The sequence below is a fragment of the Aulonocara sp. 'chitande type north' Nkhata Bay genome, linkage group LG6 (assembly GCF_057382095.1).
Source record: "Aulonocara sp. 'chitande type north' Nkhata Bay isolate Kocher_YH1m ecotype deep benthic linkage group LG6, A_spYH_male_GT1.1, whole genome shotgun sequence".
In the NCBI taxonomy this organism is placed as follows: Eukaryota; Metazoa; Chordata; class Actinopteri; order Cichliformes; family Cichlidae; genus Aulonocara; species Aulonocara sp. 'chitande type north' Nkhata Bay.
Window position 1 is genome coordinate 3359402 of NC_141349.1, and position 27902 is coordinate 3387303.

Sequence of the window (27902 nt, forward strand, 5' to 3'; positions counted from 1 at the left end):
CACAGCACACTTACACAGCCAAAATGGTTGTTGAGGTGTGACTTTTTCTCTCTGCCCCTGAGGACTTCTGCCAATCACACCACTGGCAAAAGACAATGGAAAATGTGTTTCTTTATTTTTATTTATTTCCATTTTCTCCAAAGAAGATAAGTGTCCACTGCCCCTAAGAATGTGTCAGTGGGATCAAGAAATGTCAAAACTAGTGCTGTCTCACATTTATACGACATTTACACACAAACACACACACACACACACACACACACACACACACACACACACACACACACACACACACACACACAGCAGCTCACTGGATACCTCTGGTCTTTGTCCAGGGATATTCTGACAGCACCTTGGGAACTAACTTTAGGGATCTGTGTGTGTGTGTGTGTGTGTGTGTGTGTGTGTGCACGCGCATCTTTGGATCCATTAGGAACCCATGGGAAAGATGTCAGTCTATGACAAGGGACTGGTCCATTCCCCAGAGGGGACAGCAGGGAAGGGGTAGTAATGGTGCTGACAGGTGAGCTCCACTCTGCTTTTTTCACTTTTTCTGGGCGTGTGTGTGTGTGTGTGTGTTAGATTTAATATTGTCATGGAGGCCGATGATGTGGAGGACCGATGTTTGGGGGGTTTTACACTTATTTATAGTTAAATAAGAGAACGCTGCAAACAATAAACTTGGCTATGCTTTGATGCTATTTCTAGATTGTTATTTAGCCAAACCAGCATGATTGTGGAAGGCAGTCTGGCATCTGTGTATGCATTTATGGACCCGATCTGCTTTGTGTCAACAGCTAAGGCAACTATTGGCGGTGTCATGATGTGTGAAATATTTTCTTGGCACACACTGGGACCCTTAATAGCAATTTCTCATGGTTTGAATGCCACAGCCAGGCTGAGTAGTGAAAATCTGCATTACTATCACCATCTTCAAATGGTTGCGTTCAGCAGGACAATGCACCACTGTCATAAAGCACAGGTTGGCTAAAGTTGATTTGATGGACAACACAATGAACTTCACTGGCCTCCCCATTTACCAGTAACCAGTAGGATACCTTTACAATGTCGTAGAACAGTATAAAGAATCCTATAGAATAGAATATTAAACATTTACATGACCTAAAGAGCAATTTTAGCTGCATTGCTGCATGAGAATTTCACTAAACTGAAATAAATCCCATCTTTTTTTTGCCAGTGGTCAGTGAATTACTTTTGCTTTTCTATTTTAAATGTGCCCCAGTCTACCACCCTGGAAGGCTCCGCTGACAGATGTAATCTGTTTCTGTCTTTTTTTGTAAACAAGGTTGAGTCCATCAGGTCAGCAATAGTACCTCCTACATATAATCCATCCACGTTTAGTTCCTGTTCAGCTGCCTTATACCAGTTTGAACCTATCTCAATTACACTTCTTAACAAGATGGTTAGGCAAATTAAACCTTGTGGTTCTCCTGTGGATGTTATCCCTGCATGGCTATTTAAAGAGGTTTTCCCTTCAATTGGAACCTCAGTCCTTGCTATTATAAATAGCAGTATTACTTCCAGTGTGATTCCTGATGGTATAAAACATGCAACTGTAAACCCTTTACAGGGCTCTAGAGTGCGACCAATTTGGTCGCAAATGCGACCAAATTTTTCAGTGGTGCGACTAAAAATAAATATTTGGTCGCGCAGGTGCGACCAACTGTTCCGGTAACAAAAAAAAAATCTCTGTAACTCTCCGTGTGGTCAACAACAGACACACATTATGCCCCTATCGTGGACTAAACCAATCAGAGATAGTCAGGGGCGGGACCTCTCTGATTGGCCGTGGTCCAGTTGAAAGTGCAGGTGGAAGAGAGAGGTGAGTAGCTTGAATAAAGCGATATCAATTCATTAACGGATTCCACACAAAGACCCAAACACGGAGCGGACCCAACACATCAGAATCAGCTTCGTCTTTCTCGGCTTTCTCACCCGACGGCCTGAACACGGACACGCTGTCGGAGCTTAGCGATTCTTCGGGTCCGCGCTGTGTTTACGTCTTTTTGCGCTGATTCTGAGCTGCAGGTTTTGCCTCTCTCCAACCAAAATTCACCGAGCCTGCAGCAAAAGAAGCAGCAAACTGCGCTTCACATTTGATCAATGTCGTCATGAATTCCCTCTGACTTTTGCTGTTTTGCTTCCACCACGATAAAAATCACACTTCCTGCACAGCTCTCTCTCTCTCTGTACTTCAGGAACAGTTTCCCGTCTCAAATCTGTTTTCTGCATTATTCATTCGCTTATTACCCACCAGTCTAGCGTTGTTTACAGCGCTTTTTCTTTTTTCACTTAAATGACCTCGGACAAGAAAGCCTAATTTCTGCTGTTCAATACTGAAGAAATTTAAATTTCTTAAAATTATGCAAAATTGCAGAATATTTTTAAGGTTATCTGCTATAAAAAGCCAGACCAGGAAAATCTCCTTCATGTTTTCCTGTGTTTTATTCTCAGTTACTTTCACACAAAGGCATCTGCTGTGATTTTCACAATTCTGATGAAGTCTCATGTGTATCAGTACTGATAAATGATCAGAATTATAATATTTCTGACTGTCTGAGGCTAAATTGAATCAAATCAGGACTTTGAGAACCGGAATTGAATGGATTATAGAAATCAGTGATGATACTCAGCCCTAGTGAGCAGCCTAGGCCTGAGAGAAGTGGATGTACTGTAGCTGTGGGTAATAAGAAAAGATGAAAAGAACTATTGATAACTTTTTTGTTAAGTTAAGGCCTGATCTGTCTGAAATTCATAGCCAGTGCTCTGACACGGTGCCATCAATATTTGAATGCTGAAAAAGCACAGTGTATCCAGAAAACACATTATATGCTGCAGTAAATGCACTGCCCAAGTGTCCCCTCTCCCCACGGCCTTTCAGCAGCAGACAGCAGCAAACAGGTCGTCAGAGGAGGCCAAGATGATGATTAAGTTTTTAACATTTTCTACAATATTGACAAAGCACTTTAAGCACAAGTTTGTTAGTTAATAATTTAGAAATTAATATTGTCTGTATGGACTTCCCCCCCCAAAGAAAGTGCACATGTAAAACTGCGGTGTTAAGCGATGCGGTTGAAAAATTTGAGTGCGCCTAACTTTTGTGCCGGTACGCCTAAATTTTTAAAGTTAGGCGTACCGGTGCGCCCATGTCAAAAAGTTAGTCTAGAGCCCTGCTTTATTAAAAAAACCTGACCTTGACCCTTTAGTTTGCTCAAATTTTAGACCCATTTCAAAACTTCCATTCCTCTCAAAGTTATTGGAAAAAATAGTTTTTACGCAACTGAATACGTTTTTAGATATTAATGGTATCATGGAAGTTTTTCAGTCTGGTTTTAAACATCTACACTCCTCTGAAACAGCACTTTTATGTGTTTTTAATGATATCTTTTTAGCTAGTGATTGTGGAAGTCTTGTGATCCTTGTGCTTTTAGATCTTACTGCAGCATTTGATACTGTTGACCACAATATTCTTACCTCTTCTTTGGAACACCTAGTTGGCATCAAAGGTGCAGCACTGGATTGGCTTCATTCATATTTGAGTGGCAGAATGTTTAGTGTTAAAGTTGAAAATTTTGCTCAATCCTTGGCCCTTTTCTTTTTTCATTATACCTGCTCCCTTTGAGGTCTATTTTTAGAAAACACAAAATATCCTTTCACTGCTACGCAGACGACTGACAACTTTATTTGCCTTTAGAACCAAATTGCCCAGGCTCCATCCAAATCCTTTTGAACTACCTTGAAGATGTCAAAGCTGAGATAGCTCTGAACTTTTTGAGTTTCAATGAGAGTAAAATGAAGGTGTTTGTATTTAGACCTAATAATATTTCATGCAACCCGCTTGGGAATTGTGGATGGCTAGGGTCTTATATCAAACAGCATGTGACAAATTTGGAAGTCATTATGGACACAGATTTTAAATTGGACAAACATATTAGTTCTGTGTGGCAAAAAAGTTTTTCTCAGTTGAGGCAAAGAGCAAAGCTGAAGCCAGTTTCGTCAAGACATGACATGGAGAAGGTAATACATGGCTTGACTACTGTAATGCACTTTATGTTGGAGTCAGCCAATGGTCTCTTGCACATCTTCAGCTCATTCAAAATGCTGCTGGCCGCCTCGTAAAAGTCTCGAGACCAGTCTTGGTCTCGAGACTTTTACGTGGTCTTGGTCTTGTCTTGGTCTCGACGGACCTTGGCCTTGGTCTTGTCTTGGTCTCGGATCCCTCGGTCTTGTCTTGGTCTCGCTGTCGTGGTCTTGCTGTCTCAGATCGACATAGTGGTCGGGAGATTTGGAGTCAACAGTATCCGTGACACACAACGTAACGTTCGATAATGTGTCATGCGCAAAAGCATCAGCTCTAAGAGCCGTGCTTAGAGAGTGTTTGTAGTGAATCAGAAGAGTCGACTCCCATTGAGCGAGAGCTGGCTCCTCACTTAATTTCCTTTCGCTGCTCAGCTCTCACACAGTGACTCAGCTATGCCATCGCAAAAGCACATAAATATGCCTGACACCTGTAAACGAAGCAGCATCTGGCTGCAGTTTAAAGACTTTTTTGTCTCTATCTTGGTCTCGTCTCGACTATTTCTTAGTCTTGACTTGGTCTGTCTTGGTCTTGTCTTGGTCTCAATACCCTCTTGTCTTGGTATTGTCTTGGTCTTGGTTTAAGCAGTCTTGACTACAAGTCTAGCATGAACATGTAACACCTGTCCTGTCCTTTCTTCATCGGCTTCCTGTTCATGACAGAATTAATTTCAAAGTCCTAACGCTGGTTTATAAATGCCTTAATGGTTTTGCTCCCCCATACCTTTCCGAGCTACTTCAGACTTATATTCCTTCGCATACCCTTAGATCAGCTGACCAGTTGCTGTTGGTTGTCCCAAAATCTGGGCTAAAACGTAGAGGAGAACGAGCCTTTTCAATTATGGCCCCCAAACTTTGGAATACGCTGCCTTTAAATATTAGACAGGCATCTTTGTTCCATTTTTAAGTCACTTTTGAAAACACACCTTTTTTCGATAGCGTTCAGACTGGTGTGAGTTGATATGTTTATTATGTGTATTATTATGTTTTTATGTGAGTGTCAGTGGTTTTATCTTGTGTTTTACTCCTTTGTTTCTGTACAGTACTGGGCAAACTTTCTGTTTTTAAATGTGCTATATAAATAAATTGGATTTGGATTTGGATTTTGGCATCAACCTTCCACTCAACATCCAGCTTCTCCAAATTCCAGGCTATCAGCATCTACTTACAGCTGCTAACAGAGTCAATATTGTCAGGGGATCTCTGAAAATATACTGTAACAATACCAAGTCTCCCTGTCTGTCTATCTGTACGTGTGTGTGTGCATGTGTCTATATGTGTGTGCATGCCTGTATGTGTTTCTGTGGCCCCAAAACAGTGATTGATCATTAATATTTTATTTTTCTGCCTTGGTGGAGTCTCTCATGAGAAAAACACATTATTATTCACAGACATTCACCCGTCTCACATATGCATCCACACACACAAGCAGATGAACACATGTGGCCTAAACCACACTAAACCACATGGAAACATAGACTATAAATAGAGCACAAACACACACACAGTCCAATTTGCCTCCGCAATGGTTGAGTTGTTTTGGACATGCGGTCTCAAGGGAACTACTATGTCCACACTGTGTCTGTGTGTGTGTCTACGTGTGTATATGATGGCCACAACCACACAAGTATAAAGTCAGTAAACCCACATACATGGTACACACTCACCCTGTAGTGAATGCACAAGGAGCAACTTGGGGTTGCATTTTGCCCAAGGCTTCTGCAACATACAGAATTGAAGAACTGGGGATCAAGTTATCAACCTTCTTATTAGCAGGCAACACGCTCTACCCCCTGAGTTACAGCCAATAGAAGTAACTTTGTAAAGTAGCCATTACAGATAACTTTCAACCATTAATGACACTTTCAGTACAGCAAATAAATATGTACCATGTTCACTCAATCGTGGTATTGAGTAGCGATCTGCTCTTCCATGGTTCCAACAGAAATCTTCTCCCTCTTTTCTGTATAACTCTCAGATTTGTTTACCCGTCTTTGTTAATCGCCTGTGAATACAACTAAAATCTTCAGAATTGTGGGGAAAATTGAAATATACCCTCGACATAATAAGTGAAAGCCCACCTTAGGGGGGTCACATTTCGCTGCAGGGCAACTTGCATGTGACAAATAAAGGCTTTCTTGACTTGACTTGACTTGACTTGACTTGGCTTCCTGCTTCTTGCCTTTTACTTGCAGCAGCAGTCTGGGTGGGTCCTCAGAAGTGGCAGTACTTGAGAAGTGGGAGTGGCTAAAGGCACAAAGATTCCTCCTTCAGTCTCTTTCAGTGGGCAGCTTTCATTTCCTCAGAATCACTTGTTAGGTTAGATTCTTAGATTATTTTTTTCTTGCATCCTTCCCTTTCTTACAATAGTGATTATCAATCCCCTACACATCCATAATCCCTTAGTGTTCAATAAACCAATTGGAACATTGAACTCTGTGTGGAATCTCATTTGTTGTTAGCCTGAGTTGTTAACTAATTGGGGATGATCCCGGATTTAAATTGGTGCATTATTTGCTTTCAATAGGTGTTCATTGTTGCTCTGTGTAATTTTTCTTTATTTTGTGGAGTCAGATATTTGTGTGCTTATGTTACTGTGTAGCACTTGTTAGCATAACCACAAAGGATTGTTGTACATTTAAAGAGCTGTATCGTTTTCACCTTAAGCGAAATTTATGGTCCCACAAATGTGTTTGCATGCACATTATTGGTCAGACAATGACCAGAAACCCATTGCAGACGTGCTCTGGTTCAGTCTTCCAGAGTCCTAATTGCATGTCACAGGAAGTGGATGATATATGCATCTGACAAATGCTAACTGGTTGACAAGTGGTAGATAAATTTGCATCCTTCAGATTGTCCACAAGGGTTTGGGACCTAGTAGCTTTTAGTTCTTGCTGTTTTGTTCAATTAAAAATGCTTTTAGTATTTTTGCTTGCAACAATTTTTGTTTTATGTAGTCATGCTAAGTAGAGTGAAATAACTCTTTTGGATATGTTCTTTATCTTAAAAATCTAGCCTAAGTTGTCTAAAAAGGATCCAGGCACTTTTTTTTCTGTTTCTTGAAAGGTTAACTAAGAGGGAGACAAAAACCAGACAGACCTTGCTCCTTATCGCGAGCCGTGGGTTTTTTTTTCTTTCTCTCACCCTCTCTCTCGCACTTTTTTTCCGCTTCACTCCGCATGCGAGCCTTGTGTTTTGCGCTGGGAAGAGGGCGGTAGTTACACTCGCAGTAGCACAGGAACAGAGGGAGAGAGAGAGAAAGAGAGCCAGGGACAACAACGTCATATTAGAAAGGTATAGTAATCATCCACAACTATTTTCAGTTGCAGATGATAAAGGATTCAGAAAGTTTATTCATGCAGGTCCATATGACAGAGAATGCTCATCTTCTTTTTGTTTTCATTTTTTAATTTATATTTAATTGTGTTGTGGTTTGCAGTGTTTTGTGTTGTTTCACTTTAAATTTGTTTAAAAGGAAAAAGCTGAAAATTTAATTAGTTAAAAGTTGAACTGTGAATAGTTGGTTTTTGTATTATATGATGTATTTATTTTTATGTGGAGTGAAGGAATAAAAGTATATTTATGGCGGCCCCTACAGACAAAGCATGTACAAACTTCAAAACACATATGAACTCTGAAGCACGTACAAACCCTGAAGCACGTGAAAACTCCAAAACACGTAAAAACTCCAAAGCATGTACAAAACACAACAGAAGTGCTCCAGGATGCTAGGGGGCAGTGTTGAGCTTTTGTTACCCAGTGGCTACACAAGCCAGCAAGAACCAACGACCAGATTTGGTGTGTGGTAGTAACAGGTAAATGAACATTTTTTTAAAATTATTTGAATATATATGAGTGCTTGTGTATAAATACACAAACCATACACATATGCTTTCAATTGTGTAATTTAAGTGATCTAGGTAGCTCTGTTTTGGAAGTTCAATTAACGCTAGAAATGTGTTTTGGAGTTTGTACGTGCTTTGTCTCTAGGGGCCACCATAAATATTTACATATAAACATATATAAATAAAACCACTTTTTTTTACATTACTAATTCCTTTTGTGCATAATTTTATATTGCTGTTAATAATAAATTAATTAAAGCAACAAAAAAACCTGAAGAGCCGGTTCGGAGCCGAAAGAGCCGGCTCTTTTTAGTGAGCCAAGCCGAGAGAGCCGGTTCTCTAAAAAGAGCTGGAAATCCCATCACTATGTGGTTGTGAATTCAGCAGATGTCAGCATGCTTTTATTACAATATGCTGACATCAGCCTGCTTGTATAACAACACACTGATCTCTGATTTTTAACCTACGACCTTGAAGCATTGCATACTAAAATGGTCTATTTTATTATCTTTACCTATACGATTGGAGAAGAATTAGCTGAAATCTGAAAACTTGACATTTTATGATATATTTATGTAGTGTGATTTTACAAAACTTTATGGCATCATTATGAAGTTTTAGGCCATTGTATTGACAAAAACAAAAAGTGTGTTGTACAGCTGTCTCTTTGCCCTTTCATATGATAAAATATAATAGATGTGATTTCGTGAATTTTTTTTCAATGTCAACTCTGACCTTGGGAACTAACAATTAAGGTCAAGGTAAATGCTTAGCTAACCTATCTCTGTGCTCCCTTTTTTTTCTTTCTTTCCAAGGCCTGGTATGTTGTGAAGTCTGAGGACGATCCATGGGTAATATAAAGTCTTTACTGATTGTCCAATTTGATGTGACCTTTACCATGTGTGTTTATTCATATTTCTGATGCCTTCAGTGAAAATAAAAGAAGAACCGATAAATGAGGCGTGTCCAAACTTATGATGAAGTCATTGGAAAAATAACTGCCCTGTGTTAAAGTCTGTAGTAAAAAGAAAAAGTTAAACAGCAAAAACAGATTTCTCTGCTTGTCCAAATGCAAAAGCTAATGATGCAGGTGCAGTAAAATGTTAGTCTAATCCGTTCCTGCCCGTCATGAATCTCCAAAGCTTCTGATGGAGATGATCCAGGATACAGGCCACATAAAAGTAAAAATATCTAGGAATATGGGTCCTTTAGAATCATTCATCTTGGCATCTGTATTGCTATTTTCCACAAAGATACGGAGCACTGTGCTACAGTACAGGGAAGGAGTGTAAATATGTTGACCTTCCTCTTCATCATCAAATTCAGGGGTGTTGGAGCCCAGCTACCATAGAGCAACAGCCAAGGTACTCCAGGTCACCAGCCTGTCACAGGACTAACCCACATCGTCGTCACGGACGTTAGAATGATTGACTTTTTAATCATTCTAACGTCCCCCCAGTTTACTTTTAAAAACTACAAGCAGTCTGAGAGAAAAATGCTCTAATGATATAGTACTACGAGGTCTTAAAGATCAGATTGGACCTGATTTTTCAAGACCTTGTATGTGAGGAAAAATGTCTTTAAACTTGATTCTGGGGACTAGTCAAAAGAAGCTAATTCAGGAGAAATGTACTCTCTCTTTCTAGTCCCTGTCAGGACTCTTGCTGCAGAATTTTGGATTAACTGAAGGCTTTTCAGGGAGTTTTTTTCTATTGAGAAGTCTTATTGAATTCTTATTTATTTATTTAAAAACTACCAGTTTATTTAATGTTATTGTGTCTTATCATATCTTTTTATTCGCTATTATGGCACCTAGTGCAGACATGAGAGTCACTGTTAGGGGAATATCTGATCATTGGAGTTCTCTCTTTAATTTTACAGGATTCATAACTGACACAATATAAATAAAATGAAAGTGAGATTAAATAAATAATATGTTTCTCAGCTGTGTTGATGGATTAAAATGATGAAAGCAGATACAGACTGTTACAAACTGCATTTTATTAATTTAAACATTTTCTGACTTTTTTTTACATAAATAAGAATAAGAAAGAAAGAAATTGCCAAAGATTTGTGGGGACACTGTGATGTTTGGGGGGGTTTCTCATTTTTTACCTTCTAATCAAAATCAAACCATTAAGCTAATGTGAGACCTAAAACCCTCCAAATGCTTCTATAAAGAAAGAAGCAGAAAGTTTTAGCTTGTACACAGTGTGACTGTAAGATTTATTTACTTTGGAAATAAAGCTTTATATTCTTTCTGCTATAAAGTGAGTAATTTAAGTGTTATACAAGCAATTTTAATTACATTGGCATTTATTAACAAGTTAAAAACATACACATTAAAAAACCAGAATGCAGGTGTGTTCAGCCTCTTAGAGCATGACAGGAAGGGCTCCAACTTTCTCCCTACAACACTGAAGTGGATAAGCAAAGATGAGTGGATGGATGCAGGGGTTAAAAAACAAACAACAGTCTGGACTGTATCAGTTTTGAAAAACAAGCTACTGTGGCGATGTCCTTTCTAGACCTTGAGGTTCCCGTTAGATAACACACCACTACATTCACTGACACTTAGAATCTCACCTCCTCTACTCACTGAATACTGAACAGCCAGTATTGAGTCTATCCAGCCATTTCATTTATACAAATGTTTTTAGCCTTCTGATTTTTTTTGTCAGCTTTTTCATTTTTATCATGTAAATTTTTTATGAAAGGAAAAAATATAACTGCCATCTGTTTAACCATGCAAAACCTCCTCTAGCTCGCATTCTCATTGTCAAAACATCTGGGTTTTAATTGATTCCTGTTTTGTGGTATTCACAGTTACTCAGCTTCCTACTTAGACCACATGCATATATACTCAAAGGTGAAGTCATACTAATGTGTGCGAGCGCAGCACTGTCACACTAATTGCTGGGCTCATATACGTGATAGGGTTACAAGCAGCGTGGAGCCAATTTTTTTTCCTCAGTTAAATAAAAGCTGCAGCCTATCTGCGTCCTTCCTCTGAGGGGCGCTGCTTATTGTTTAAACATCTGTCTTCCTATTGCCCCCGAGTATTCAGCAATTTGGCAGCAAGGCTGTGTGTGAGTATGCATGTGTATACAGGCAAACTAGACGTGTGTAAATGTGGTTTGAGCAACTAAGTTTCTGAGGAAAAGAGGTTCTTGATATAACTGTTTCAAAAAGTGAAATATAGTTGCGCCTGTGCATGTGCACGAGTTGCCAAACATACATTATGCAATATGAAAGAGAAGAATTTAAGTATATCTATAAAGTGAGCTATTGGTTTTCCATCTTAATCGGAAATTTAATGACTTGACCCTTTTCTAAAAGAAAAAAACTACTTCCACATGTACACACGATTACAGTAAGCTTGCATACAACCAGTAAGTAGATGCACAATGTACGTGCTCACTCATGTTTCCTTTTTGCCTTTGTTTAAAATGCTAAAACACATCCTGGGTAGAAGCATGCTCTCCTCTGCAAAGGCTAATCATTCACAAGCCTAATTTTGCCTGATCAGTGAAGCAAAAAGGAACCCATCACTATTTTCTCCAGTAGTACCTTCTTGACAAGACATACTGCCACATGTAGGATCATAGAGATATGATGCGCTGTTTTCCCATTGTCTACTCGGTAGAAATGAAGACTTTTAAAAATAATAATAATAATAACTGCTTTAATTTGTTTGGTTTACAAAGCTAAGAAATCTCAGTTTGTAACAGAGTTCCTCAAACTTTTCCAGAAATAGTGACCTCTAAGAACAAAAAAGTTTCTGGCTTTGGAAGTAAACAGTGACAATTATTTTCCTGTAATGCTTTGCTTAACATAGTTACAACAGCACTGGCAATCCATGGTTTTCACATGAACTCAAAGCTACTGAACATGCCTACCTATTGATGAACAACATATACATAAATGTTTGGTGGTCAGATTCTGATGGCTCATCCCAGCTGTGAAGGGGATTAGAGCAGGACCCCCGGAGCCTAGACACTGGTGGTGGAGATGAAGCTCACTTGAATAGAGCTTGAGTGATGAGAGGTGTAGATGGGGAGGAAGTGGGTCGCACAAAGGCGTCTGCGAAGGAGAAAGACAGATGTGCAGTGAGATTTAAAGTAATGCTGATTGGCCTGGAGAAGGCCGGAAGCAGGTGATTGGACTAGACCAGTAATGACACAAACAGTTTGACAGCGTGGGAAAGTGGACGTGAAAGCTTTGATTCAGCCGACAGCATCTGGGAGCAGACAGATGTTACGCCATAGATCTTCCTTATTGAACCCATTAGATCAATTTTGTTGTTTTTCACCTCACTATTTTCCCCGTCATTCTGTCCTGTCTCTCTCCATCCTCACTAGAATTGTATTCTCTGGAAAATAACAAAAATATAATCTTATGATAATTATTATAAGAGCAGATCGGGGGATCCACAATTGATATCAGTACAGCACACTGGTTAGTTATGTGAAATTTGGACTACATCTCCACTCTTATTGTTTTGGGGTTTTTTTTGCTCTCTCCCTCTCTGCTTTTGACTTGCTGTCACTTGGATCTTGAACAAGTACAAATAAGCAGAAACTTTATAAGTCACACCAATGTCTCTGCATTATCAGAACAGTTTGAACTTTTGCTATACTTCAGTTAAAGTGTGTTTTAAATCTGCATCATCATCGTTGTGTCATGAAATTACCTCTTTATCATGTTTCTGCTGCAGCCTTATTGAAATAAGCCACACTGTTGAAGCAGCAAGACCTCTGCTAGTATACTGTAACCTGTTTTCATTCTGTCCTGTACTGTTGGCATAGACAAGTTAGGAAAATACAACATTTGAATACGATAAGCAGAAAATAATAATAAAATGCGTTATTATTACTGCTATTAATATTGTTATTTTTAGGGGTGCTCTGATGAAATTTGCTTAAACACTACCAAAAAGGGTCCAAACTCACATATGGCGTAGATTATGAGACTTACATGTGAGCACACACCTGCTAATCCAGGCTATCTGTGGCAGTTCATTTAAACTGAAAGAATGATTTACTTGACACATATACTTGGTCAATTTTACTATGACACAACATTAATGTGACAAATTAATGCTGCCTGAACTTTTTTGGTCCTGCACTGTACAGTTTTTGTCCAATTCAACAAAACGTAAGATCATTTACTTTTATTTGAACTATGAACACCTCCCACACAGCAGCATCATTCACTCATTTCGATTGAAAATACATGTAGCTGTCCTCACTAGCTTTCAGGGATTTACATAAAGCTCTGGGGCAAAATATGGATCACAAGTCCCCAAAATGTGTCGTTTCTCTTCTATCTTTATTTTTCCAGCATGGATAGATGTCCAAGTAGTCTTTGCTCGAGACAGGTGAAAAAATGTATCCTGCGATACTACCGGCTGTCTGCTATTGGCCATCATGATGGATTAATGTTTTTCCCACTGGGATCATACAGTTCATTTCTTGCGTACATTTGTAGGGTTGTATACTGATGAAACTATTTGTCTCACACTGGTGCCACAGTTTCTGACATGGGGGCTGGCTGGAGGGAAATTAAGAAATTACGGTGGCTAAGCTGATACTTTAAGGAGGTGGTGCACTTGACTGACCTAATGATGTGCTGATTACTTGAGTCTGATAAATGAAAGGCCAAGGCAAACTTTCCTTTTTTTTTTAGCCAGTCTTATCTGGAAGCTTTTGCAATCACAACTGTGATCTGAATGTGATGTAGTGCACCACATTTGCTTTCCAAGATGAGCTTTATAAATTCTGTCCGTCCACACTTTAGAGGGTGGGGTAATTTTGGACGGATGTGTGTCTCTGTGCAGTTTCTGTCTGTGTGTTTTTCCTTTATAAATGAACTGAGTTAGCTGGAACTACACTTCTATTTGAAGCTGTGGTTTTTAATATATTTTTTCTCTTATGAACCACTTTTTGTTGAGTTGTTTTTTTCCTTATTGCATGTTATTTAATAATCTGTCGAAAAACTCAGGGGCCATGTGACTAAGTTATGCATGAATCTATTGCAGGAGTTGATTTGAGTGTCTAACGTGATTTCTAAAGATAGGTCAAACCACTACAAGGTGTTGTATGTCATTTGAGTGTGCTTTGTTACAGGCGCAGCAGTTAAAGACCCAGCATTTTTGTTTTTTTCATCCTCGACTTCCCCCCACCCCCATTCTTTTCGCTCTCTTTTTCTATTCCTCCACTTTCTTCTTCCATCCTTTGCCTTAACACCCTGTCCACTCCAGCGCAATATTCACACAGACAGTAATGTGAATAATAAAATAAAATAAATAAATAAAATAAAACCATTAACAAGACAAGCCTACAGAGAGTCTATGGTGATCCTCTTGGAAATCAAATATGTTTGGCACAACGAAGCATTCAGACCATTATTCTGCTTACTACAACTGCTGAACAGGGCCCTATTTCAGGAAGCCGGTTTAGTGCAAACTCTGAGTAAGTATACCCTGAGTTAACGAAAACTCTGGGTTTTCGGTTTCACAAAGCGAGTTTAGATTAATTCTGAGTGAGTTACTATGACGACACACTCCGTGAAGCTAACCTGCCCCCTAGCAGGTTTACTTCAACTAACCCTAACTTTCTCCGCCTCTTTGTCGGAAACCTGACTGTAGGAAGTGTCAGACATGGCGTGTCCCTTCCTTGAAGAGCCAGTAGATGTTGAAGCCCAAATTCTCCGCAGAGCTCTCCGCCGGGAGAGAGTGATTAGAGCGCATTTGGACATTTTATCATTTCCTGATGATTTCCTGTGTGAACGTTACCGTTTTTCAGCACAATCTACAATTTATTTGAATAACAGCCTCAGGCCTAATATTGCTCATGTGACACATCGTGGACATCCTCTCAGTTCTGTACATATTATTTGTATTGCACTTCGTTTTTTGCAAACGGGAGCTTTCTGTATAATATTGGTGACGCTGAGCACGTTTCCAAGGCTACCGTCTGTCGGGCAGTCAGGAATGTTACAGTTGCACTGAAACGTCTCCTGTACTCGTTTGTGGTGTTCCCCGGTCATAGACCCACAAGATTTATCAAAGAGGGATGCCACAAAATTGCAGGTAGCAGGATGAACAAAACTTAATTCATGATGTGGTGATACTTGAACTACTACTTAAATTTTACATTTATTTTCACGGTTCCCAGGCGTGATTGGCTGTATAGATGGCACTCACATTCCAATCATTGCTCCTTCAGTAAATGAAGGAGACTATGTGAACAGGAAGTCTTTCCACAGCATTAATGTGCAGGTACATAGTTCCCTGTAGCATGTCAAACTAACAAATTATTTCATTATAGTAATGGATGCTAATTTGTGTTCTCTGCACTGTGAAGATCATATGTGATGCTGCCAACATTATCACAAATGTGGAAGCCAACTGCTCAGCCTCTGTGAGTGGTGGTGGTGGACGACCTCCACTTGTTTTTCGGGCCTCCGCTTTTTTTTCTGTTGGCTATAACGGGTCACATTTGAGCATACAGAGTAAGCAAATATGTACTTGTAATGTGCTCAGATAATTTCAATAAGTGCTTACAGAGGGGAAATTAATGTAGCCTCTAACTGCAATTGATTTACATCGGACAAACAGACCAAGCACTATGGCTCATAATACAATTACACCTCACCTGTTTGGACTATATTTTTATATTTCATTTTTACTTGCTGCCAGGAACGTTTGGGGCCTGTTGGATTGCACCTGCGCTCACATCACATCACAAAATAAAATGTATGAAATAAAAAATAAAATAAAATATAATAAAATAACGTGTTAAATGGGTGGAAATCCCTAGATCAATGTTTAAATTAACACTCACGCATTGACTCTGTCGGCTATGTTTTGCCATGCATGCTCCCTTTCTTTTGCAGCTGAGGCTGTGTTACTTTTTTTCTGCAAAATTTGCATGTTATCGGCATATACTGCCATCAGAATTTTGGCCTCAAGCGCTGTAAAATACATTGACCGCGCCTTCTTTCCCTCCGTCTCCATGGTGACTCGCTTAATCTGTGCTCCACTAATCAGGGCTTTGTGTATCCTCGTGCGTGCGCTTAACTTGGGGTTAAAGCAACTCCGCGTTGATTGAACTAATTGTTATCAGCCTTTCTGAAACCGAATATTCCGAGTTGGACAGTTCGGGGTTACTCAACCCCGAGTATCGTTTTTCACTCTGAGTTTTCTAAACCGGCTTCCTGAAATAGGGCCCAGGACAGGTAAAAAAAAAAAGACAACAAAAACAAATAAAACTAAATAGAAACTCACAATGGATCACAAACAGCTGCATTTGTAAGAAAAAAAAACATAACCATACAACACCTGGAACACAAAAAAATAATGAAAAAGCATACACCAATCAACAATCTTGTGTTTTGTGCAAGTATGCGTGTGTATTTGTGTATGTGTCTGTGAAGCCCCAGATGCAGCGCCCGTGGCCAGATGGTGAGATCGCACGGTGGCAAAATCCAAGAACTGGGCGTCAGGTGCCCAAGAACTGCCCGGCATCCGGCAGAGAGGGTGAGAGCAGGCGCACTCGCAATTCAAAATATTTCTTTTCATCGTGCACTTTCACTTTATTTCTAAAGCACTGCATAACAGCTGGCCCAAGTACTGTACCAAAATAAAAAAATAAGAGAACAAAAGAATAAATCAGTACAAGTACATACAAAGGGTAATAAGTTAAACACATATGACAACTCACACTGGGTTAGCCAAGGAGAAAAGGTGTGTTTGTGAACTAGTTTTAAAAACAGCGAGGGATGGAGCCTGCCTGACCTCCAGAGGCAGCTTATTCCACATTTTGGGAGCCAAAGGTGAAAAGGCTCAGTCCCCTCGGGATTTATAACATGTCAAAAGCACCTGGTTAGCTGATGTAAGAGCATGTGACAGCATGTAAGGGTGATGCAGCAGCAGTTAATGTTTGGCAGTTACCTCAACAGAAAGAAGGACTTAACAACAGTATTGACATGTTGGTCAAGTTTTAGGCTGGGATCCATTTTCACACCTAAATTAGTAAAGCTAATGTTAGTCCCACACATCATTTGGGAGGGAAATAAGCAGATGGACACAGTCTCAGACCAATAGACCAATTGTTTGAATGGACTTCAGTATCAATGAAGGAAATCCTTCAGCGATGCAAGGTTTTGTTCCCAATCTGAAAAAAATTCCTACAATGAGGCTCCTGGGCTGCAGGCTGCTTAATCATGACACCACGACACGGCTGCACTGAGTTAAGTGATCTATAGCTACAGTAACGCCTGTTTCTTATTTTCTCCTTTCACTCTCATTTTCCACTAATCTAACATACTTCTATACATAGAACAACTAATGTTGTTTAACCCTTTAAGACCTACCATAGAACCAAGTCCGCCGGAGCTTATATTATATTTTTACATGGTGTGGTGTCATTTTTGGGGGCATTTCAAGTTGCTATACATCAATACAACAATTATAGCCCAGATTTTAATAATATGTATTCATTAAGTGCATAGTAATTACATAAATTGCAAAAAAGTGCAATAAACTACAAAAAAATTGAAAATCGTTTTTGCTTTTTTAACATATATTTCTAGTTAGAGAAATTTAAGAGGCTTATCCCTCAAAACTGTAAATACAAAAAAGTTGCACAAAATAGTTTCCTACCACAGGAAATTTATTTTGAGTGTCTTCATAGTTTTATTTTTGAAATACACCAATTTTTATATACTGCAGGAAAAACAAAAATAAATATTATACTGCAAATTTGCAAAAAAGCAGCATATGCATCAAAATAAACTATTTCCAGCAGTGCAATATGAGTCCTAAGCATCCCAGAAAAGACACAGCAAGTCTTAAAGTCAAAAATAACTTTTAAAAACACCAGTATAGGCCCTGAGGCCCTGATGGTAAAAAAAAACTACATTTCCGGGAAAATGACGTCACTTCAAATCAAATCAAATCAAATCACTTTTATTGTCACATCACATGTGCAGGCACACTGGCACAGCACATGCGAGTGAAATTCTTGTGTGCGAGCCCCACAAGCAACAGAGATGTGCAAACACAACAACACAAACGAGCAAAATACAAGAATGGCCAACCTGAAACTAATAAATATATGTACAATATATAATAGTGTATGCATTTCTGGATGTGTATACTAAATATTTTCCTACGTGTGTGTGTGTGTGTGTGTGTGTGTGTGTGTGTGTGTGTGTGTGTATACACATTTTTACAAATTAAATAGTAAAAAAAAAAATAATAATAATAATAATAATAATAATAATAATAATAATAAAATATATAAAATATACAGAGTTGAATATGTGCAAAACAAGTGGCATTTATATACAGTGTGGAGTGCATAATGTTGAAACTTCCAGTTTCGGGCAGGTAATGGCGGACATGCAAAAGTTCGCGCTGACGTCTATTCCAACGTAGGAAGTGTTATGAACAGCTGATCGGATCGGCAAAGCGTGTTTCTGGAATATTATGTTTTTGTTGCTGCAAGTGCTTTTTATGCAGTTTTTGCAAAGCTATATGTGGAAGGAAACTGTGACCTAAGACAAGCTGATGGCATAAGATGTAAGTACAATTCCTCCGGTTTCATATGCAAAAAAAATTATTGCGCTAGCTTACGTGGTTGCAGAGCTACCGGGATTTAAAAATAGTTACGCAAAACAGAGCGTGCCTGCTCCGACCGGCTCTAAAGGGTTAATCTGTTTTTTCCTGTTGATTTTAGGTCACTTCGAAATGGTTCTTGGTCACTGTCTTATTTCCCTTGTCACAATTCTGTTTACATTATACAGAATTGTACATTATACATTATATACCCGGTTACTGCGTTTACCAGATATCAACACGATTCCGATCCACTCCTCACGTGTTAACCTCATCGACATGTCAATGGCTGTGAACAAAGAGGAACTTGTAAATAACTCATGAAAGAATAAAGTTACGTTGAAACCAAGCACACCATTGTTTTTCTTGTGACATTACCAATAAGTTTGATGTGTCACATGGCCCTCTTCCTATTGAAAAAAACCAAAGTTGTATCCAAGATGGCCGACTTCTAAATGGCCACCATGGTCACCACCCATCTTGAGGAGTTTGCCCCCTCACATATACTAATGTGCCACAAACAGGACTTTAATATCACCAACCATTCCCATTTTATTACTGTGTATCCATATAAATGGCCCACCCTGTACATGCTTCCCTTAGGCAGTATCATACGATCCGGCCCCTAGACGGATCCTAGGCCCCTAGTGGACATGAGTGAAGCTCTCGCTCCCCCCCAAGACCCAAGCTGTGACAGGAAACAAATCAGTTCGTTACAATGTCATTTATTTACAATGTGATAAAAAAGGGAGTATCAACACTTCAGGGTGAACGAATCTACACACCCCTTACCAAAACAAAAGTCAAAAATAAAGACATAGTCTGACCTCCTTAACTTACTCAAAACAGGGGAAAATGGGTGATCAAAATAAACGGTAGCTCACCCCTACCCGCTCCACTTCCTCAACTGTCACAAAGTGACGGCAGCCAGTGGCTGTCACAGGCATACTGCTCGGACATGGGGAGAAACGCGAGAACCTCTCTCGCCACGGCACTCCAGCCTCCATTTAACAGGCAGGTCCTTCAGATGGAACCAGTCCCTCCGGAGCTGTGCACCAATCACAGTAGGGCCCCGGCACAGCTGTATTAACATAATTAGATGTGTTGATTGCACAAAACAAACACATACAATGCAGAGTCGTAACAGCATAGCATACATTTTCACTGCTATGCAGATGACACCCAACTCTATCTACCCATGAAGTCAGATAACACACACCAAGTTAAACTGCAGGAATGTCTTAAAGACTGTCACAGCTGGGGCAGCAGTCGTGTGGTGAAGTAAAGGAGGACCCAAGTTGCAGACAGTGGCGGTGATGCAAGTGAGTTTATTTACAGTAAACGACAAATAACAAAGGCGAGGGCAGAACTAAACAAACCTAAACTGGGGGAAACTAATAATAAACAAGATCCAAAACCATAACTCACAAAGTCACATACAGGGAAAAACATAAGGAGGTTACGCAGGGGATGAAGAGCTGGGAATGGAGAGCAGAATGTGGAGCAGAGAGACGCGGAGATGAGCAAATAACACAGATGAACCAACCATGAGCACAGGTAGACACGCACTATAAATACACACGGAAGGGAATAAGGAATTGCCCAAACAGGAGGGAGACACAGCTGATGCTAATTGACATCATGAGACACGAGCCTCAGACGTTCAAAGTAAAACAGGAAATTCACAAACTGTTCTACACACTAACTTAGGGACACGAACAGAGCACAGAAGGGAGAACACTAAAACACTAAACACAAGAACCAAACCCTAAGAACTAATACAAAATAAGAATTAACACAAAACACAAGGTGATACCAAAATGAAACACAAAACGCTGGGTCAAACGAACCAGGACCATGACAAAGACATAAGGACCTGGATGGCCTCTAACTTTCTGCTTCTTCATTCAGATCAAACTGAGGTTATTGTACTCTTAGAAAATCTTAGAAATATGGTATCTAACCAGATTCTTACTCTGGATGGCATTATCTTGGCCTCCAGTAACACTGTGAGGAACCTTGGAGTGATTTTTGAACAGGATATACTCAGTGCAGTGACCCACAAGCTAGGCAAGTGTCTCCAGCAGATCTGAGGAACAACATCCAATATCTCTGTCCAGAAGAGTCCAGTCCTGGGAACAACAAAGATACTGGGCAGGACCCATAAGCTCCCAGACCTCTGGTAGAGGATCCAAGCTTGAAGGATAGACCGGCCGCAGGGGCGAGAGGGGAATTTTATGCAGCTTTTTATTGTGGAAAAAAGTTATGAGAAATAACATTTCTGGTTGCACACTGGCACAAAGTTTTACTAATAGCTACACTGTACTTTCACATAATATCTGGACATTTACTTGCAGTATCTTCTTGTGACAATTTAAAAGGAGGTTTGTCCCCTTTGGAAAACCTGTATTAGAAGACGTAGATGGGGGAGTCGCGCTGGTGCGCTGGTGAAACTACGTCGGCGAGGAGTCCGCACGGCACTCCCCTCCATTCACCTCGCGAATCTCCGCTCTCTTCCAAATAAAGTTGACGAATTACTGCTCTTAAACCGGACTAACAAGGACTTTGCACGCTCTGCTGCCCTCTGCTTCACTGAAACTTGGCTCAGTGAGCGAGTCCCAGACGCTGTCTTAAATCTGCCGGGCTTCCAACTTCACCGTGCGGACCGCGAAACAGAGCTCTCAGGGAAAACAAAGGGTGGTGGAGTCTGCTTCTACATTAATGAAGGTTGGTGTACTGATGTCACAGTGTTACAGAAACACTGCAGCCCACACTCGGAAAGTTTTTTCATCAACTGTAAACGTTTTTATTCACCGCGGGAGTTTTCTTCCTTCATGCTAGTCGGAGTTTACATCCCTCCACAGGCCAACGCGAACAACGCACTGTGCGAGCTGGCTGACCAGATTACTACCCTGGAGAGGAAATTCCCGGATTCCTTTACAATTATTCTTGGGGATTTTAACAGAGCAAACCTAAACTACGAACTCCCTAGATACAGACAGCATATAGACTGCCCCACCAGGGACAACATCATACTGGATCACTGCTACACTCTAAAAGATGCCTATCACTCTGTGCCCCGGGCAGCTTTGGGACATTCTGATCACTGCATGGTCCATCTTATTCCAGTTTATAGGCAAAAACTCAAACGTGCCAAGCCTGTAGTCAAAACTGTGAAGAAGTGGACTAACGCAGCAAAGCAGGAACTGCAGGACTGTTTTGACTCCAATGATTGGACTGTTTTTTAAAGCTGCATCTGAGAACCTAGATGAGCTCACGGACACTGTGACATCATACATCAGTTTCTGTGAAGACGTGTGTGTGCCAACAAAGACCTTTTGCACATACAACAACAATAAACCATGGTTCACTCCTAAACTCCAACATCTTCGTAAGGCCAAGGAGGACGCCTACAGAAGTGGTGACAGGGCCCTGTACAAGCAAGCCAGGAACACACTGACCAAGGAGATCAAAGCAGCTAAAAGCATCTACTCCCAGAAGCTGGAAGAACGGCTCTCAGCCAACGACCCTGCGTCAATGTGGAGGGGCCTGCAGGAAATCACCAGCTACAGACGCCCCCCACCCACTATGGAAGCAAACAAAGACCTGGCCAACGAGTTAAACACATTCTATTGCAGGTTTGAGACGGACAGACTCCCACGCCACACCCTCCCCTCCCCAGGGACATTGCTTCAGACATTGACCCCCAACACAGCTTCCACCTCTCCTCCCTTCACCCTCCCCCTCCCCAATCCAGTCTCAACGACCACCCCCACCCTCCCCAATCCAGACCTAACGACCACCACCACCCTCCCCAATCAAGACTCAACGACCACCCCCACCCTCCCCAATCCAGACTCAACGACCACCACCACCCTCTCCAATCCAGACTCAACGACCTCCACCACACCTCTCACCCCCCTTTCCTCCTCCCTGAAACTCAAAATACACACTCAGGATGTGAGCCGACTATTCCAGAAACAGAAGCCCAGGAAAGCCCCCGGACCAGACGGCGTCTCACCCTCCTGCCTCAAAACCTGTGCTGAACAGCTGGCTCCCATCTTTACTCGCATCTTCAACAGATCCCTGGAGCTGTGTGAAGTTCCCTCCTGCTTCAAACGCTCCACCATCATCCCTGTTCCCAAGAAACCCACCATCACATGACTGAATGACTACAGACCTGTCGCCTTGACGTCTGTGGTCATGAAATCCTTCGAACGACTGGTGTTAACCCATCTGAAAGACATTACAGGCCACCAGCTGGACCCTCTGCAGTTTGCCTACCGGGCAAACAGGTCGGTGGATGATGCAGTGAACATGGGGCTGCATTACATCCTGCAACACCGGGAACTTATGCCAGGGTCCTGTTTGTGGACTTTAGTTCGGCTTTTAACACCATTGTGCCTGAACTTCTCTCCTCCAAACTCTCCCAGCTCAGCGTGTCACCAGCTACCTGTCAGTGGATCACCAGCTTCCTGACAGACAGAAAGCAACAAGTGAGGCTGGGGGAGATCACCTCTGAAACTCGGTCCCTCAGTATTGGTGCCCCTCAAGGATGTGTCCTCTCACCACTACTGTTCTCCCTCTACACTAACGACTGCACCTCCAAGAACTCGGCTGTCAAACTCCTAAAGTTTGCAGATGACACCACTGTCATTGGCCTTATTCAAGATCAGGGGTGTCACTAGGTTTTAAGGACAGGGGGGGCTTAGCCCCCAAGAGATGCACACGACATGAACGAACGTAGTGAATGAGCACAAAATTTCACAAACAGAAAACAAAGACTGAGAAATTGTTTTCCTACTTTTTTGGACAGATTAAACATCCTAGGCCACCAATAGATCTATTGTTTTATTTCAGTCTGCTTTATAATACAGTACAACAAAAAAACAGAGGAAATGTGTTTGCTGCATCAATAACAAGAAAAAAACTGAAAATAAAAAAGTACATTTTTCTGGCTGCAATCACCAGTTACTTGGTGGGTGGAAGCATCAAAGAATGACGTCTGTTTTTAAGAGTGGCAAATCGGTCAATCACTCTGTTGTGACTCAGATGCTGAAGCGTGTCTTTTTCAATAGACATGACTGCAAGACTGTGAAGTCTTTTCTGACCCATTGTTTGACGCAGCCAGGAGTGCAGCCGACGCAGTGCACTAAAGGACCGTTCGCACGAGCAGCTGCTGACAGGCACTGTTAGGGCAACTTGGATGGTTGCCTTCAGAGAGGGAAACATGTCTGAATCAAGGAGGTTGTACACAGACAACATATTTTTGGGTGGACATCCAGCCTCTGTTTTCCGGGTAAGAAAGTTTCTGGCCACCAGAACCTCCTCTTTTTTCAGGTCAAGTCTGTAGTGCTTTGCAAGTTCATTCAAGTGTGGTTCACTCAAGAAGTTCTCAGATTTAGGACTGCATGCCTGGACGCCTTTTAGCAGCCCTGCATCTACACTGCAAAATCTTTGATCAAGCTCGCCAACCATCCGATCCACACAAGGGAAAAGTAACTCTCTTTTCAATGTGTCTGAGTTGTTCAATTCAGTGCATGAACCCACAGTTGCCTCCAGGACAAAATCCTCCATTTTCCTCTGTTTGTGCCTTGTCTTGGCACCTGGTTCAGGGATACTGTGGGTGTTACACAGGGCCTTGGTTTTCTCATACAGCTCTGTAGCAAATGCATCTGAGTGTTTGCCCTTAAGTGTGTCACACACAGCTTGTTTGCAGATAAAAGCTTCTGCCAGGTCTAAAGTCTCTTTCTGCAGGAATTTGTGGAGTCCTTCGGTTACAGACAGAATCGACTGAAACATCAGTAGTGCATAGACTGCTGAGAACTTGTAGAGCTTTGCTCTGAGACCAACAGCTATGGGGGATCCAATTGCAGATAGGCACTCCAAAATGGCAGGCAATGTCTCAAGAACTACACTGATTGATCGCAACTGACATGCCCAGCGAGTGTTTGAAAGTTGCACAAGCTCAGTTTTTGTCAATCCAAGCTTTGCCTGAGTCTCCATGAACTTATGATGATTGACTAGGGAGGTGCTGAAGAAAGAATACACACACTCCAACAAGCTGAAAAGCTCCACAGCCTCTGGGACAGCCTTGCAAGTATTGCACAAAACCAGGTTGAGTTGATGAGCATAACAATGCACATAGATAGCCTCAGGATGGAGCCTTCTAAAATGTGCTTGTACACCTCCAGTGGAGCCACTCATAACGGCTGCACCATCATATGTTTGTGCTACACACTTAAGCTCTGCAAGACCATAGTTTTGGATCTGCTGCTGAATCTCATTTGCAATGGACTGGGCATCAAATGATTTTATCTCTGCAAGTGCAAGGAAACGCTCCTTCACTGCCCCCTCTGACACGTACCTGACACAAACAGCTAACTGCTCTGCCTTTTTATCCCTTGCCTCATCCACCATGATGGAATAGACTTTAGACTTTGTCATTTCAGATACAATGACACTAGTAACTTCCTGGGCACAACAGTCAATCATGTCATTCTGGGATGTTGGTGAGATATACTGTGCATTTGATGGGGGATTATGTTTTTGAAGAAAAGGATCAAACTCCTTCAAAAGCTCCATGCACGCAAGAAAATTCCCTCTGTTTGGGCTGTCTTCACCTTCATCATGACCACGAAAAGGGAGTCCCTGTCTCCCTAACATAGAGGTGACTGCAACAATTCGTCTGAGATACTCTCTTCTTTCGACTATCTCACTCACATTTGCAGTTGCTATCATCTGTGCAACGTTTCCCTGTTTGCTAGTTCCCTGGTAGCTTTTCCATGTAACAACACTGTCCTTATGTGTTTGTGCCATCTCATGCTTGCCAAAGATGACTAAAGCTTTCTTCCAGTTCTTGCAACCGTTACTGACCAAACTATCATGTTTGATGTTTTTGCCAAACACTCTACATGGGAAGCAGAAAGCTGCATTCTGGTTGACTGAATATTCTAACCAGTTGTGCTTTTCAAACCAGCTGTGGTTAAATGCTCGCTTCTGTGTACCAAAAGTATCAGCTGGATAGCTCTTCAGCTTCACCTGTCTGGGCCCTGTGTCTTTGTCACCTAAATCAAACCCTGTAGTAGAATGAGTTGCTGCAGCTGCTTCATCATTTTCCCTCTCTTGGCCTGTTTGCTCTCCTCTCTCTGTAATAACTTGATCTTCCTCTGCCTCTCGATCTATTTGCTGCAGCTCCTCTGTCTCTCCTTGCTCTCTCTGACTTGAACTTGCCTGTTGACCTTTTTCTCCCTCAGCCACTCCTTCTGCCTCACCCTTCAAGATACATTAAAACATACTGAATTGTAATGTAAATTGCTAATATCATGACTTCTGCTCCCGCTCCACAGTAATTTGTTGCTCCCAAATATTTTGAAGTTACAAACATTATATTTTGAGCACGCATGTGACTAAAATGGTTGCAATTTAAAGCCCTGAAAAATATTACTAAATTACTTGAATTGAAGTAATATTAAAATAGAACCCTCAAAAATATGTGAGTCAGGCTAATTTGACTTATATACATATCTCTCTCTTTGCTCTCTCCACTTTCTAACCTTGACTCTCCTAAATAAAAGCTCAAGTTAAACAGGTCTTATATGTTGTACCGTGACTGAAATGTTTCATATTTCATATCCATATTGAGTCCCATAAAATTCTAATCAGACTGTCTCCATCACAAATGACTCCATCCTTTGACTCACCTCTCCAGCAGACGTCTCTCCCCTCTGCCTCTCTGTGCTCCTCTGCCCTGACTCCTACAGGTTAATGGGGATGGAGTGATTATTATTATTTCCACTGATGATAACCATACCTGAATGAGCTCAGCTGGATTTTTCAGAGCTAAAACGAGTGACAGAAATTAACATTATGCTAACAATTTAACTTAGTGCGCTAGCCAGGTTTTTATTTACAAAATGGGGAGCACCTGGTTCATTATTTACATGGGACTCTCTGCTGTTAGCTGGAGCTAACTAATTGTTACTACCAGCCAGTGATGAAGACTTACTTTCTTGAAAAACTTGCGTATATCCATGATTTCTTGCCGTTTGCCACATGCACGCTAGTGTTTCTGCAGGTGTATACGAGCGGAGTGTAAAGTAGCAGTGAAAACGAGGACTGGATTTTCAGTCATGTGGATGTCCCCTGTGAACAACTGGAAGGGATTGGATAACGAAGCACTGACGCTACCTTAACAATGTAAAGCGAAAGGGACCAACCGAGTTATGATCATATTTGTGTGAATAGCGACAGGTTTATATTATTATTTCTTTAAACTCATATTCCTGCATCTTTATATTGAATTTGTCTGCAAGTTCTGTAAAAAAAAAATCGAATAAGTTAAAAAAAAAAAAAAAAAAAAAAAAAAACCCACCAAATTATTTAGGGGGGCTTAAGAATATTTTAGGGAGGCTTCAGCACCCCTAAAATAGGCCTAACGACGCCACTGTTCAAGATGGTGATGAGTCTACATACCGGCAGGAAGTTGAGCGGCTGGTACTCTGGTGCAGTCAGCACAATCTGGAGCTGAACACTCTTAAAACTGTAGAGATGACAGTGGACTTCAGGAGACATCCCTCAACTCTGCTCCCCCTCACCATATCAGACAGCCCTGTGTCAACTGTGAAGACCTTCAAGTTCCTGGGTACAACCATCTCCCAGGACCTGAAGTGGGAGACCAACATAAACGCCATCCTCAAAAAGACCCAGCAGAGGATGTACTTCCTGAGACAACTGGGGAAGTACAGTCTTCCACAGGAGCTGCTGATCCAGTTCTACACTGCGGTCATTGAGTCTGTCCTGTGCTCCTCCATCACAGTCTGGTATGGAGCAGCCACTAAACAGGACGCGCAGACTGCAGCGGACTGTACGGGCAGCAGAAAGGATCATCCCCCTGCCCTCCATCCAGGATCTGTACCTCTCAAGAACCAGGAAACGGGCAGGGAAAATCATCACAGACCCCTCACACCCTGGACACAGACTCTTTGGTCTGCTGCCCTCTGGCAGATGGTACAGAAGCCTGCAGACCAGGACCACCCGACACAGGAACAGTTTCTTTCCCCTCGCCATCTCCCTTCTTAACAGTTGACCTGTCACACTGCTCCCACTGCCAGACTGCAACTGCACCTTATGTACATTTTGTAGTATTCATTCCACCTCATTCATTTCTGTATTTTATGTATATAAGTTTAGATTCGTTATTTATAGTTGGTTTACACAGCTTTGTGTATGTATGTGTAATGTGTATATATAGACACGTGTGTGTGTGTGTGTGTGTGTGTGTGTGTGTGTGTGTGTGTGTGTGTGTGTGTGTGTGTGTGTGTGATTTACAT

General features: G+C 41.2%; 1 protein-coding gene and 1 pseudogene across 2 annotated transcripts; one reads left to right on the plus strand and one right to left on the minus strand.

Annotated features, from left to right (window-relative positions):
* Positions 1–10016: 10016 nt before the first annotated feature.
* Positions 10017–27233, minus strand: LOC147327006 (zinc finger MYM-type protein 1-like). 2 transcript variants are annotated; one of them, XR_015129785.1, is made up of 3 exons: positions 26579–27233; positions 26274–26327; positions 10017–12029 (listed from the first exon to the last, which is right to left on the minus strand). XR_015129785.1 is itself a non-coding variant. In XM_086294606.1 (3 exons), the coding sequence occupies exons 1-3, from the start codon at positions 26603–26605 to the stop codon at positions 23542–23544; spliced, it is 2385 nt and encodes a 794-aa protein (XP_086150732.1). In that variant the 5' UTR covers positions 26606–27233; the 3' UTR covers positions 23235–23541. The 2 variants fall into 2 exon arrangements, 1 of the variants encoding a protein (XP_086150732.1); XM_086294606.1 differs by lacking the exon at positions 10017–12029 and adding an exon at positions 23235–25845.
* On the plus strand, positions 21405–23411 carry LOC147327007 (uncharacterized; annotated as a pseudogene).
* Positions 27234–27902: the final 669 nt, after the last annotated feature.